Below are 14,740 nucleotides of genomic sequence, written 5' to 3' on the forward strand. Positions count from 1 at the left end.
GTATCTAGTCCGTAAAAATAATTTGATAATAATTGTTCTGCTCTATTGAAAATTACCACTTTTTGCACGCTCGATTTGTATAACATATTTAAAAACTAATGGACTTATTTATAAGCACCACATTTAGTAGTGTCTAATAATTTCAACTACACCATTGCCAACTGAAAAAGAAAGCCGATACATTACACGACTGGTCCTACTTTTCGCCCCTCCCGTTGTCTATGGATGACCTGTCATTGTCTATAGAGTACTCATACTGACGCGTCTGTCGTGTTCACTTGGAGTATTCTTCCTTCCTTTTCAGGGCTTATTTACACAAGAAGCGTGATAAGTATAATAGGAGAATGTGAAGATCAATTTTTCAAACGTATAACTTACTTGATTTCAGTTTCATTCATTACAAGCCATTCTATTTTCAGAAAACATATTCCTACACTATTCATAATATATGGATACACTGCTAATAAAAATATAAGTACCTATTAAAATGCTATTACAAATCGATATTTTCAGCTACCTTGACACAGAGAATGGTTTGATTTGGATAGATGAGTTAAATGATAAATAATACACTAGCATTAATACACTTTCTACAAATGTAATGCATAGCTCAATGCAAGGTACATATTTTTTGGAAATCGATATTATCATCGGTTCTAGATGTTTGTTATTCTATGATTATCGTCAATGTCGCAAATAGTTAATAGTTTTAAGGTTAGAAGAACGTAAGTATTATTATATAGTAAATGATTCTATTATTACTAATTATTAATGAATTTTCCACAAGCACATATTACTTCTAAAACAGTGAAAGCGACTATCGTGAGTAAAAGCTTATTAGTGCAGTGTGTTAAATAAGTACCTATCTACTATAAGTATATATTTTTATACCTGGTGGTCCCGGAGGACCTGGGGGGCCTTCAATGATTCCGGTGGGGAACTGATCCCCCTTCAGCGTAGTCGTAAGTCCTCGTTCACCTTTATCGCCTTTGTCTCCCTGTAATTCAGACATATTATCAGATTTTGGAAAGATAAAGTCACTGACCCTTAGGGCCAAAGCACACTAAGAATGTCGTGCGTGGCATATGAGGGGTTATTCCAGTATGCTTTGGTCATTAGGCGATTAGAACATTACAACTGTGTATGTATAGCATTCATAACTACTAATATTTAAGGAACAATATATTGATAGGTTTAAGCCGTAAGTATCATCAGTGACGTCCCTTGGGGGTAGGCAGATTGAGCGTCGCTTGGGGGCGGCAGTTACTAGAAGGGCGGCAAATCGAGGAGAATCATTTGGTATAATATATAGAAATAGCTAAAAGAATCTTGTTTATGTGTTGTACAATAATAGCATAGTAAAAATGGTGTGGACATAATAAATCTGTGTATTGCTAAATGGTACAGACCAAATGTGTTAAAAGTATAAACCAATTAGGATTTCAGACTCTGATGATTTGGGCAAGTGTCCTTATTTATTCGCTTTTTATATCTAAATTTAATTTGATATGTTTTAGTGGTAGGTATATATTTTGTTAGTAATGTCTCCATACAACACATTTATTAGATATTGGAGTCATGAAAGGGTGATAAAACATACTGTATAAAAAATGGGATGGCATTTTGGCGCTGCTTAGGGGCGGTTTTTTTGTCTAGGGACGTTACTGAGTATCATAATTTATTCGATACCTTCTTTATATAATTAATACGTTCCAAATATTCCAAAACCTTTACAAATTGTAATAACAATAATAGTAATTGAGTATATTTCCAAGTATACACATCAACTATTCACATAACACTGAACCATGGCATAAAATCGTCAAAAAATAATGTGATATATACCTATACAATGTTTGGTTATAGCTAGAAAGCTAGATTTGAAGTGAAAACGCTTGTATTTTCACTCATTTCGAAAATATATATTAGCCTAAAATAGGGAGGGCTTCTCGTTATTACATAAACTCTCGTTCAAAAAAAGATTTGGGAATCACCCATCTAATAAAACAGACAGAAATTTTTAAGTCCTGTTGGAAAGCTATGGTGTAGGTACAATGAAATATAAACTGATTTTACAGTAATTTATCTACATAGTTTATTAGAAACAATGACCAGAGAGAAGTAATAAATGAACGTAGTTATACACAAAGCAGCCAGGCCACAATTTTGAAAAAAATGAGATATTGTGATTTCCATAATCTCACACGTTTGATTTACATTCTGCGCAAATCAGGCAAACTGCTGTCATACAAAAGTCTCATATAAATGCGTTTTAAAGATTTTGCAAATCAAAGAATATGACATTTTCGATCTGCATAAAGCAACCAAGGTGCTGTCATACAAAAATTTCATATAAATTCGTTCTAAAAATATGCCATATTCGATCTACAAAAAGCAGCCACATGATAATATTATGTACTTACCTAATTATTAAAATCCTGACTGTAAGGTGTGTTTTTCTACATTCAATTAATAAACACTATTTTTTCAATTACATTAAATATTTTTCATTTTATTATATAAGTATATTATATAAATATAATATAATATATAGATTTTTCATGTAAAAATTAGTGCCAGGCAGCTAAATATTAATGTATAATTTACAAGTTTTTCGAATTATTTTCAGAACCTTGAAATTCCCATAATACTTGAATAACTTAGAAGGATGTTTTTAAAGAAAATATATTTTCTCAGTTAGCTGCATTCCAGAATGAAAATTCTAAAAAACCCGTTTTGCACAAAACAGCCTGGACTGCTAAAACACGAAAATTTCATAGATTTTATGCTTTTATCTCTTTATAAGTTACACAAATTCACATATATATATATATAATATATATCTTTCAAAAGGTATACACAGTATACAGAGGTTTTGTGAATTTAAAGAAACACACTTTACATAAAAGTGCTTCTATCTCTGTTTGAGGTTTGTGTGGACTGGCTGCTTTGCATATAACTACGCTCAAATATATGTATTGAATTATAAAACGATAACCCCAAATATTATTAATTTATTAATAATCATGTTAGTAGATACTCAAACAAAAATATTAGTAATGTTGAAAAATAACAATAGGTTCATTGTCTGTGTTAAATTGATAGCTCATAGTGAGTTAGATGATGAATGGTGAATCTCTCAATGATAAATGATTCGCTATAATGAATGATACATTTTCATAAATATTTTATGATTCTTTTGCATACAAAGATTATCTAGAATCGTGCCCCAGATAATATGTTTTGTTATTTCTTGTATTAAACCTATTAATACATAAAAAACACTTTTAAAATAAGCTAATCTTCTAAATGCATTAAATTAACATAATATCGTGAGGTACTGCTAAAAGTTGGTAAGTCTCGAAATCATGTTATGGAGTAATTATTGCAATTAGAAGTTTGACATGTTCTCTAAAATCAGGCATACTGCTAATTTCTTTGTGCTGTGCATGTTCTATAATATCGGATGACCTTGAATTTTTTTACTAGCATATTTATATAATCCGTTGTTAACTCTAAATACCTAAATTATCGACATACCATCTTTTGGCAGCACCCCACATAAATGTGTTTAGTACACATAATAATTTATGTTTATATTATTTATTATGTTATTATGCCCGACGGTTACGATTCTGGCCACATGCAAACACAACTCTGCAAGAACCACTGGTGTCTGTGCATGGCCTTGTGTTGCAATTTATCGATATACTATACTAAAATACTAATATTAGGTACCTACATGTAGAATATGTATAGTTAGGTACTAGGAATTGCAATTCCGGGATTACGGGAATAGTATTTTTCAATTCCGGGATTAGACAAAAAATACGGGAAATATGTTGTTTTAATGTCTGATACCAACATGATATAAAATCAAATTCAGTTCTGAATTGATAACTAGTTTAGTACTTATATTACCTACATTATTTATCTGAGATTTTAATTATATTTTTTGTTTGTTAAATTTAGTAGGTAAGAACGTAATTTATTTTATTTAATTGCCAACATCATGTGTTTTTTTCAAAACTCGTATAAGAACTATTCCCAAAACCCCGTGGTCCAAATATTTTCAATCCCTGGATTCAGGGATCAAGAATTCGAGTGCACTGTAAACCTTGGTCAATACATTATTGTTCACAAATAAATAAACCTGATATTAGTAAAAGCCGGTTAATATGATCTGCCACCGTTGTTAGTCCATCCACTAGTGTTACTGTAAAAAACATGAATGCTGTATGCATTCTAGCGCTTACGCGATATCCTGGAAATCCTCTATCTCCCGGTAACCCGGGGAAACCAAAACCACCGCGATGACCCTAGAAATGTTTAATATAATAATTGAAGTACCTGTGAATTACAGTTGGACGTTATCAAACTAATGAATAAAGAAGGCCGTAAAAATAGGCCCAAACCCATCATTGGCCCAAACTCCTAATACTGTTATGTAACCAGTGACGTCTCGTGGGGGTTATGCGTTGCATAGGGGCGGCGAATGAAGGAACGAATAAAATATTACAACTTTTGAGAGCAGTGGGGGATTTCCATGAAGCAGACGATGCAGTCGCTTTATTAGAGTGTCACATTTAGTTTTAAAAAATCATGGATGCATAAAAAATCATGTCAATGTTGTCACTATTGTTTTTTTCTTTTAACACTATAATAGGCCTAGAGGCCCAACGACAGTAGTGTATTTAGTAATAGATGTGAAACAATGACAAACACACGGCTTTAAGGTTATACTTCTAAGGCATGAGAAAAGGCTGAGGCATGGTCTAAAAAAATCGTGATTAGGCGATGCGCGGATTGTGCAAAAGACGAGCCGAAAGAAATATAATTTATCATAAAAATTCAACATGCGTCCATTTAATGTTATGTTTATTATTATATTAGTAATAATAATAGTATGTTCATTGGCATGTTTTCTTTTTCAAGTACATGCGTAACGTTTTTTAGTCATCTTTACACGATTTAAGAAAATATTTCTCCGACGCCATCACAAAACAAATTGACGTGCTCACACCTCGACTATCGGTCTCCGATTGGCTATGAGTACGAAATTTCGTCCCACCTACTGTTATTATTTGCCGTTTCACTTATGTATGCTCTTGAGAAAATCAAATAAATATATTATGTCATCGAACCCAGAGCCCCCGCATAAAAGGCCAGTGCCTTACGAACTGCACCAATAAATTGTAATACCTACCCATTATAATATGTCATATTGTTATGGCGGTTTATCGCACATGCAAAATTTTGACCTCCATGTATCTAAAACCACCAATATGACGTGTGAATAGGTTTCTTGGAAATCTTCAAATTCTCAGTAGATGGCGTGTATGTTAATTTAAGTTGTATGTATTATGGATGTATGATTCGGTGTATTTGTATGTTTGTGAGTAAGTGCATAACAAACTTGCAGACAATTTAAAACTAAATAATTACAAGATAAAAAGAACTTTTTATATACTATCTTTATATATATGTTCTTGTCGGACAGTACTACATACAACAGTAAATAACATAATCATTGTGGAACATTAAAATCATCACAACAACATAAAAGCATTAATTGTAAGAGAGAGACTCAAATTGGAAAGTAACAATTACAAGATAAAAAGAACTTTTTATTTGCCGCATTTTTAAATTTTCTGTTGAATCATATAAACTTGACAATTCTATGTATTAATAAAAACTTTTTATTGTGCTTGATAGAAATACTGAATAAATATAGAATACTGAAATGTCATTTTGACATTTCATAATGATTTCCATAGTAACGCACGTATATATAAATAATTTAGTTGCTAGGACCCCCTTAGCAACCAACAATAATAACTTTCCATACAAAATATAATTAACTGAAAATTAATTCAATTCTGCTTAAAGATGGCTAAAAGTATTAAAAGAATACATTGGCATCGTGTTCTGATATATTCTAAAAGTTTCAAATGTCTACCTAGTCGGGAAGTTAGTTAAAAATCGATTGCAAGATTTGTATTGGACAAACAACCACCGGACAAACAAGAATACAAGCTAATAAAAACGTTGTAAAATAAGAGAGTAGAAACTCTAAGTCTGCTTAAGGGTGGCACTTTTCCCAATGACATCACTGTATGTAACTTGTGCAATGAGTAACAAAATAAAGGCTATATTATAGAAGTGGGTCTACCTGAGAATAATTAAGAAACCACGGGGACAAAGTATTTGAAACGATCTAGCACTCACTCTAAAGAATGGTTTTAAAAAGCCCTGATATGTTATTTATCATAAAGATACGAAAACTCAAATTCCTCAGCCAAATCTGCAGACATGCATATAAAGTAATATGAAGCACTGCAGTTAATTAATTAGGTACACCGTAATAGGCGGTACCAGAAGAAAGTATATTTTTTGACTGAAGAATCTGCATCAGTAGTACAAAAAAGCAAAGAGTCACAATGAATAAGACGGAGATTAAAACAATATTAAAGTAAACATTCATTTATAAATTAATATAAAATTTAGTTTAACGTTGAAAAACTCCATGTTTTGTATGGATGGGAAACTTGGTGCATAATCCAGAACTTACCGCATGGTACCTTTGGACTGATAGTAACCCCACGACAGGATTGAGATAGGACAATAACGAATTATACGATTTAAACAGGAGCCTGTACATCATGACGTAGTCCACCAAATTTGGCTGCCTTACATAACTGGGCTATGTGCATTGGATGAACGAGTCACGAATGACAAAGAAACCGATATTTGGAAAGCCGAAAGGCAAACAAAGACTTTATCGACCTCGAATGATGTTATTTAAAAACTTTGGGCATTCAAAACTGAAGGGAAAGGTAGTCGATGGTTGCCAGAAGAGGCCACGGTCCACATAAAGTTGTATCGCTAGAAAAAAGAAGGTATATATTCTTAATACATACTTAACTGAATGATCATATAGTATGTAGAGAGTACATACCTTGGGTCCTGGAGGCCCAGCTACTCCGGTAGGTCCCGCTAGTCCTGCAGGTCCTGTTAATCCTCTCTCTCCCTTTATCCCTCCCTCTCCAGGTGATCCCGCTCGACCTTCGTGGCCTGGTAGACCCTCAGACCCTTGAGGGCCAGGGGGTCCAGGTGGTCCCGGTTCTCCTGGTTCACCCTATATTACATGAACCAATGTTAACACTTTACTGTAGGAAAAGATTTGGTACTGTTCGGTTATACGGAATACAGCGGAAAACGCATTTTGAAAATGGCCGATAAACTGGATTATTTGTTAGTTTGGGTTGGTTTAGGTTAGGTTAGGTTTGGTTAGGTTAACCTAACAAATAATCCAGTTTATCGGCTATTTTCAAAATGCGTTTTCCGCTGTATTCCGTATAACCGAACAGTACCAAAGATTTTATTTTGTTTTACTATGGTTGTATCTAGCATGCAAACCCAATCTTTAAAATATATTTAATATACAAAAAGGCTACTCACAATGAATATATCGTCACTGTTACGTTAAAATTACCTTTTTACTTAAAAATCTGTCGGAAAATCAAAAAGGGTTCGCTGTTCGAAAATATTTATATAAAAGAAAATTGGCAAAACTATCAGAAAAGCATTAGAGTCGAATAGAAGTTTATCAGTTATCACCTAAGTGCTAATGCTAGGTACTAATTTTAAAATTCGATAACGAAAACCATTAGGTTTGAATTAATCTTTTCTGCTATTTATGAATCGGCCTGATAGTTCCGTCCAACATTCCCTGATACAAGCATTTACGTACAAATTACTGACTCGAATCAGAAGGTCACGGATAAAAATATTAATTTGCTTTATGTTTTAATTATATTGTCATTTGATTAATTATTATTGGTAATAGTGCTTTAATGCCATTTGGTAAAAAGGTATTGAAAAAAATCCTTACACAATAGAGTTCACATAAATATCGTCACTGTTCTGGCAGAAAACACTATTTCGAAAAAATGACATACCTATTGAGTTAGTACCAAAATGTTCCTTATTTCAAACGTACCCTTCTTAATATTTTTTTTTTTTTTAAAAAACAGTCTTTATTTTAAAGTCATCCTTTTTAAGATTACTTAATAAACTCACATGATAGACCATTATTTCAAACATTTTAACAACTTCAAAGTCAAATTACTCAAAACGAGTATTCTCCAGTTAGTGTGTTCTGCCAGAACAGAGACGATATATTACTGTATTTCACGCTTATCATGACTAACCAAAGAGCAAAATATATTATTATTATGTATAATATCCACAAAATATAATCTAATATTCAAGAATTTTAAATTTTGTTATTGCTTTCTACATTTACAAAGTATATTTATACAGAATTTTTATGCGAGTAGTTTAACAATGAAAATAACTAACTTTTACGTTTTATTACTGAAGTCATTAAATAACAGATTACTGCAGAAGAAGATAATGCTCTAAGAAAACTTACAAAACTAAATAGCATGAAAAATCATGTAAATTTTCTCTAACTACCCACTTACCAACAAGATAATAAGAAAATTTGGAATATGTATTTTTATAAGTGATAACAAGATTATCTTTTATTTGGCTTCCTTTTGCAGTAAAAATAACATTGTGTATGTATATATTTTCTAACATAGGTAACTACTTGAAGAATAATAGATATTAACCTAAAAAGATAATCCGGTTAATTTTATGAAAATATTAACGTACGTAAATGGAATTTAAAGACATAATATATTTTAAGACTAAGCGTGCACAATGCGGTGAACTTGGGATTAATGATATTATGATGTATTAGGTTTAGTAAACATAAATAATTAGACATTTGAAAATACGCCACGATGTAACTACAAACTTAAAAGTAAAATTTAGTGTATTTATTATAAAATTTAAAGTGAGTGCACGTAAATCGATTGGGGATAATATTGAGCACGACCGAAAAATTAATACAGAAAATAATGGAAGAGGGCGAACAAAATATTAGTTATATTAATGTGGTAGGATTTGAACTGCTCATAGTGGTACGGAGGTCCACATAAAGTGAAACTTACACATTATTTTTCTTCAATTATAATATAATAATATGTATTTATATTTTCTTTCATACTTTCCCCATATTAATCCCTTCTAAAGGATAAATCTAATGGCTTAAGAGAGAAAAGTTAAAACATATTTTAAGTAATGTAGGTACGGAATTTTCCAAACGTCAAACAGGATACACTTTATTTGTAAAAGTATGTATATAAATTACGTCAGAAGGTATTGAAAAAGGAAATATTAAATAACACAGGTGTTGGCTGTATCGAAATAATATGAAATGTGCGACAGTACTCAATAAAGGGAAAATACCTTCCACGCCTCTAGCAACAATGGGATGTACTAACGGTAACCCATATTAATTTATTAGCAATCATTAACAATTTATTATATTAAACCAGGAGTTACCAAAGTTTTTCGGTTCACGGCGCCCTTGCTACATTCAAACATGTTCACGTTTTTAGATATTTTCCCCCTTTCAGTGAAAATATTGGTATAATGTTTTGGTAACCCTTGGTATAAACAATTAGTATGTACTTGACTTGTCAGTTATATATTTATTTTATTGATTTGGTATTTTTAAATAAATATAGAGATACATTAGAAACAGGGATGTTAAATTGTCTTCTATAATAATTTCTATAAAATAATTAATAGAAAATTTAAATAAAATACTTACTTTTAGTGTAATAATAGTTTGGGCTGAAATATTCATACCAGCCGATTGCAGTCCCTACAAAAAGCACAAGCATTCTCTACTTACAAAAAACAAATAAACAAAAAATACAATAAAATGACTGCTTGATTTTAATAAGATTAGAAAAATTCTAAAGAAACGTTTTTATGTCCTTTTTATGGAGCTTTCAATTTATGTTTTTTGTGTAACATAAAAACTCTTTCAAGAAGACAATCCAGCTTTGAAAGCGTGATAAAATTAAGCAGTCACCTTCAAAGAAAAACTAAATAAACTTAAAATAACTACATACGTACAAAATAACGCTATGTGTGTAAAAAAAACAAAGTGAAATCAGCGAAAATAGTGAACAGGGTGTCCTATGATTTTTGTATAATTTTAACTTTAACTTTCTTCTAAATCTATTATAAAATATAAAATATTACCAAATTTTTAAATGGTACGCATATAAGCTATGTAGATACAGAAAAAAATGAAAACGTCATAAAATATATTTTTGACAATTTATTTTGGCGCTAACAACAGGTTTATTTTTTATTATTTTTCTCAAGATTTAATGAACAAATCAAATCGAGTTACCGTTTTTATGATGTTGTCAACCTGGGTTTGTAAAGTTTTTTAGTTATTTACCAAACTCAATAAGAATAAAGTAATATTAAAATATGCAAAATCACTTTGCACAGTGAATAATACAATAGTTTTAGTGATGACAATCGATTAGTGGACAAAATGTTTTAGACCCAATCTATTGAACGAATTACTTATATTATTCTTATAATCATTCACTGTACAATTTGCATTGAGTGATTTGTGAGAAAATCCATGTAAATATGCTACGACATTGCTATCAAATTCATAATGCGCCTATTAAACGCAATAAAAAATTATAAATATTAAAACAAGTGTCCATGCAGATACCAGACACTTTTGCTGCCTTTTAGAATATGCATACAGTATTAACACAATACTTATTTGACAGCTAAAACTCTACAATTAGATTTAGCATATTGGAGAGAAACATATTTTTAATATGATGATATTATCTTCATGCGCGCGAATTATAGGCCACCCTGTATCGAACGACGTTGAAATCGGCGTCGCTATAAAATCAAACTACCCACGTCTAAAGAAACGAAACAACATCTACACAAAAGAATTACGAAAAAGGCTGTATTGCGGAAGGCTGTAGTATACCTTGACGGCTACAATTTCTGCGTAGCCCAGTGTACCACCTCGTAGAGTGGTCACGGATCTTTTCATGCCCTGAAATTGGTCAGTGCTCAACTGTAATATTTGCTATTTTATGAAATCCTAATACAAATGTTTATTGATTATACCTATTGTACATTTTTTTAATAAGTAAAAGAGTAGGGATCGCATACTAGCTGAAAAGGTCACAGTGAAACCTAATAATAACTGAATATTATATTGAATCAACATAAACTATATTTTCAACTGCCAAAATATTTGGCTAACTAAAGATTTGTTTAGTTTGTAATGCATTATGAATGAGAATAACAGAAAATTTATTTTCATTTGTTTTGTAAAATCTGTCACAGAATTTTCACTATAATTTCAAGTATTTTATTCATTAAATTCCAGCTCATTTCTTGCTTTAATCGGCATTATAGCTCGGCATTACTTTATTCTAAGTATTCTTGACTTTGCTCACTCGCTTAACCTGTAGTTATTTTTCGATTTATTTTATTTTTGCACTCATCTTGGGACCCATGTCTTTCATTCAATCCATCAAACACCGACATAAGTTCAGTGTTTTTTTTTTTGAATAATTTCAGGTAGTTTACAAAATTAATTATATAATATTGATAAATTATAATGAATGATGTTCGTCTTATATTGATGACACACAATACAAAATTGGTCAATGACGTTTAATAATTCGTCAGATGAATGGAATTTTAGAAGGGAGTTCTTTGAAACAACCCGCTTCAATTATTTATTATTTTATAGATAAATGTATACATCATATTTTAGTAGAAATATTGATTAAAAAAATGATGTATGTATAGGCTTGTCTATATAAATAATAAATAACTAAGGTAGGCTATTTCAAAGAACACTTCTGTAAAATATTTCAAGTGTAAGAAATGTGAATAGTTCAGCTGACGAATTGCTCAAGTAATTAATGGATGATTGATAATTATTTGCTATCTTATAATTATCTCATTATTTACAATTTTCAGTTTTAAATAAAATATATTATGGTTAAAAATGGTTAACTTACTTTTACAGTTGAAAATACATCAAATCCTGGATTTCCCAATTCTCCTTTCTGTCCTTTGTCACCTGGTCTTCCCTAGAAATAAGAAAAAAATACATATTTTAATATTTGTAAATAGAAAACATATTTACAAGATTTCCTTAGCAGCCTATATGTTTTATTACCAACGTATAATTTTCCCGGTAAATATTTTAACTTACAATTTAAAATTCACGTTGTTAACGTTTCATGACGTTATAAATTATCCACTCAAGAAACTGACGCAAACAGGTAATGGCCTTATATCAAACTAAATAGTCTGAGATTAATACAGACAAGAAAGTTATATATTTACATAATAATGTATTACATAATCTTGTAGGTACTAAGTATGTGTAATTAATTATTCTAAATATAATATACTCATATAGATTAATTACAAATTAGTGTTATCAGTATCTACCTACCAACCAAGACCACCATTATAGTCAGGCCGTAATACGAAACTGTAAACTTTGATGATAGTGCTAGTAATTCTTCATGCTTTGAATGCAATATTATAGTAAACTATAATTAACTATTTCTTTTATTCAACGAATAATACACAAGATTTAAGAATGTACCATTTTGATTATTGAACATACATAATTTTGAAAACTGCGTAGCATAAAGGTAAATGCGACGGACGGGGGGTGGCTTAAACACAGGAGATGAAGCTTTCGATTCCCTGCCGGGGTGGCTTACTTTTTTCAAAAAAGATTTTTTCTATTGGTTATAATATATTTCCTCAGAAAGTGTTTTTCAAAATTGTGTATGTTATAGTAAACTGTTTGTAAAAAAATTTCTTTCTTTCGACCATGTCCGATCCTAATAGGATCATATGGGCCTCCACAGAGTAGAGGTTTGTATTGAAAAATTTTGTTTTTTACGAGAAATGGATGTCAGCCACTTGCTCAACCTATTAGGTCCATACCCTGACACACACAAATTGAAAAACAATATGTGTACTTGCCAGACCCAGGATTCGAACCTGGGACCCACGGCGTGATAGTCCAACGCTTAAGCCGCACGGCCACCGTGGGCGTTAATTATGATTAAAATTATGATTGTTGCATATTGAAATAAATAGTAATAATTCGAATGAAATATGCAATCTTAAATCGGTATTTATTGCAAACAAGTTACCGCATTGCATTTGAATGTAATCAACAATTATTAGCACTACGATCGTATTTCGGAATTCGTTGGTTGGCCTTGATAGCAACCCAAGTAAATCCAAACGATATTCCAATCTCAATTAGATTAAATCGTATAAGTTATAATAATATTGATATCTCAATACACACACATATATTTATTATATCGGTTGGTATATATTATAAACTAATATTCAAATATTATATTTAAAATTACATAAGCAAAAAAATATCATGAGAATTTGACCCAACCGCGGGTTAAAACTCGATACAAATCAATCGAGTGCATTCATATAATGTCATAATCAGGAGTGCAGCAACCAAGGTAGGTTATTTTTTCTAGAATAATGCACTCCAAACAACGTGAGAACAGAGGTATGTGCAGATTATAAACTCAGAGAATTTGTACAAAAAAATATGTGTGCAAGTACTTTTGCGTAGACAAATAAACTCGTCAAAATATTATGTTGCAAACATCAATATAGTAAAATAAAATAAGTAACATAAGGACATTCATTCTGTGAATAGCAAGTGCTACCAGATTTTAGATTTTCCCAAAAACAATGACCAAAATTTTCTACATCCACCAAATTTTGAATATTTTTCTAATGCTTATTTCCCATAGGATGATTGTCGTCACGTTATAATATTTTACTACTTATATTAATCTTCATAGTTTTTTGCGATATAATAATTAGACGAGTTTATTTACCTGCGCAAAAAAAAACAATACATGCACACATATTTTATTCTACAAAACATTGACTCTAACTATACCTATCTAAAATGGTCGCTTTAAAAAAAATGGTACCTCAAGCATACGACGGTTATTAATTGTTAGCTACATATTATACCTATCCAGTAAATTTTTGAGTTGCCTTTTCTCTCTGTTAGATTGTTCTTTCGGCGTTGGTTTTTAAAAAATGTTACAAAAATATAATATAGCAACTTATTTCCTATTTTGCTCAGTGTTTTGCAAAAAAAATGTTTCATAACAACAAAGAAACCTTCGGTACTTACGGTCAACAGAAGATATAAAAACAGTAATTCTCAAAAGTTCAACAGAATAAAGAATTCTTTGGCTTTAAGAAGTGCTCTTTAAAGTCTAATATGTCGAATAAACTTTTTTCTTTTTAAGACTTTTATACTTTTAATGAGACGTCTGATTTTCAACAAAAAAAAGAACGTAAAGAAAGTAAAGCATGGTTTAGTAATTATTTTTCAAACTTTCTTTTCAACTTCAAGCCATGTAAATTGATTTTTTAAACCGACTGCGCTACATGTTTGACAACGTCAAAGAAGACATCTAAAGTTAACGTAACCGCAATAAGTATACAGTCTGAATTGAGATTCTAATTTTATAACTACTCGCGGTTACATGTAAATTATTCGTAATACATTTCGTGGTATCACAAATCATCGTGAGCTTTCTTAGGGTGCAGACACACGACACTGCAGTTAGCATGCATCGACGCCTTCGATTAGAATCTCTAATTTGATTTGTTTTTATCCAATTGGAATTAAGTAAAGATCTGCGTCAACGTACGCCAACTGCAATACCACACTGTGTCTGCGCCATTATAGGAAAGAGATGGCCGTATAGCATTTAGATAATTTAAA

General features: G+C 31.1%; 1 protein-coding gene across 1 annotated transcript in view; it reads right to left on the minus strand.

Moving 5' to 3' along the window:
* Positions 1 to 14,740, minus strand: part of LOC147073472 (uncharacterized) — a 68,308-nt gene that overhangs the window by 34,983 nt on the left and 18,585 nt on the right. Inside the window, exons 5-9 of the mRNA XM_085945371.1 lie at positions 11,949 to 12,020; positions 10,898 to 10,966; positions 6,959 to 7,138; positions 4,257 to 4,319; positions 892 to 997 (exon numbers count right to left, since the gene is read on the minus strand). Coding sequence (XP_085801497.1) covers positions 892 to 997; positions 4,257 to 4,319; positions 6,959 to 7,138; positions 10,898 to 10,966; positions 11,949 to 12,020 — 490 coding nt within the window. The remainder of the gene's footprint in view (positions 1 to 891; positions 998 to 4,256; positions 4,320 to 6,958; positions 7,139 to 10,897; positions 10,967 to 11,948; positions 12,021 to 14,740) is intronic.

Source organism: Rhyacophila brunnea, unplaced genomic scaffold (assembly GCF_057557595.1).
Source record: "Rhyacophila brunnea isolate RB1 unplaced genomic scaffold, BYU_Rbru_1.0 scaffold_18, whole genome shotgun sequence".
NCBI classification, from domain to species: domain Eukaryota; kingdom Metazoa; phylum Arthropoda; class Insecta; order Trichoptera; family Rhyacophilidae; genus Rhyacophila; species Rhyacophila brunnea.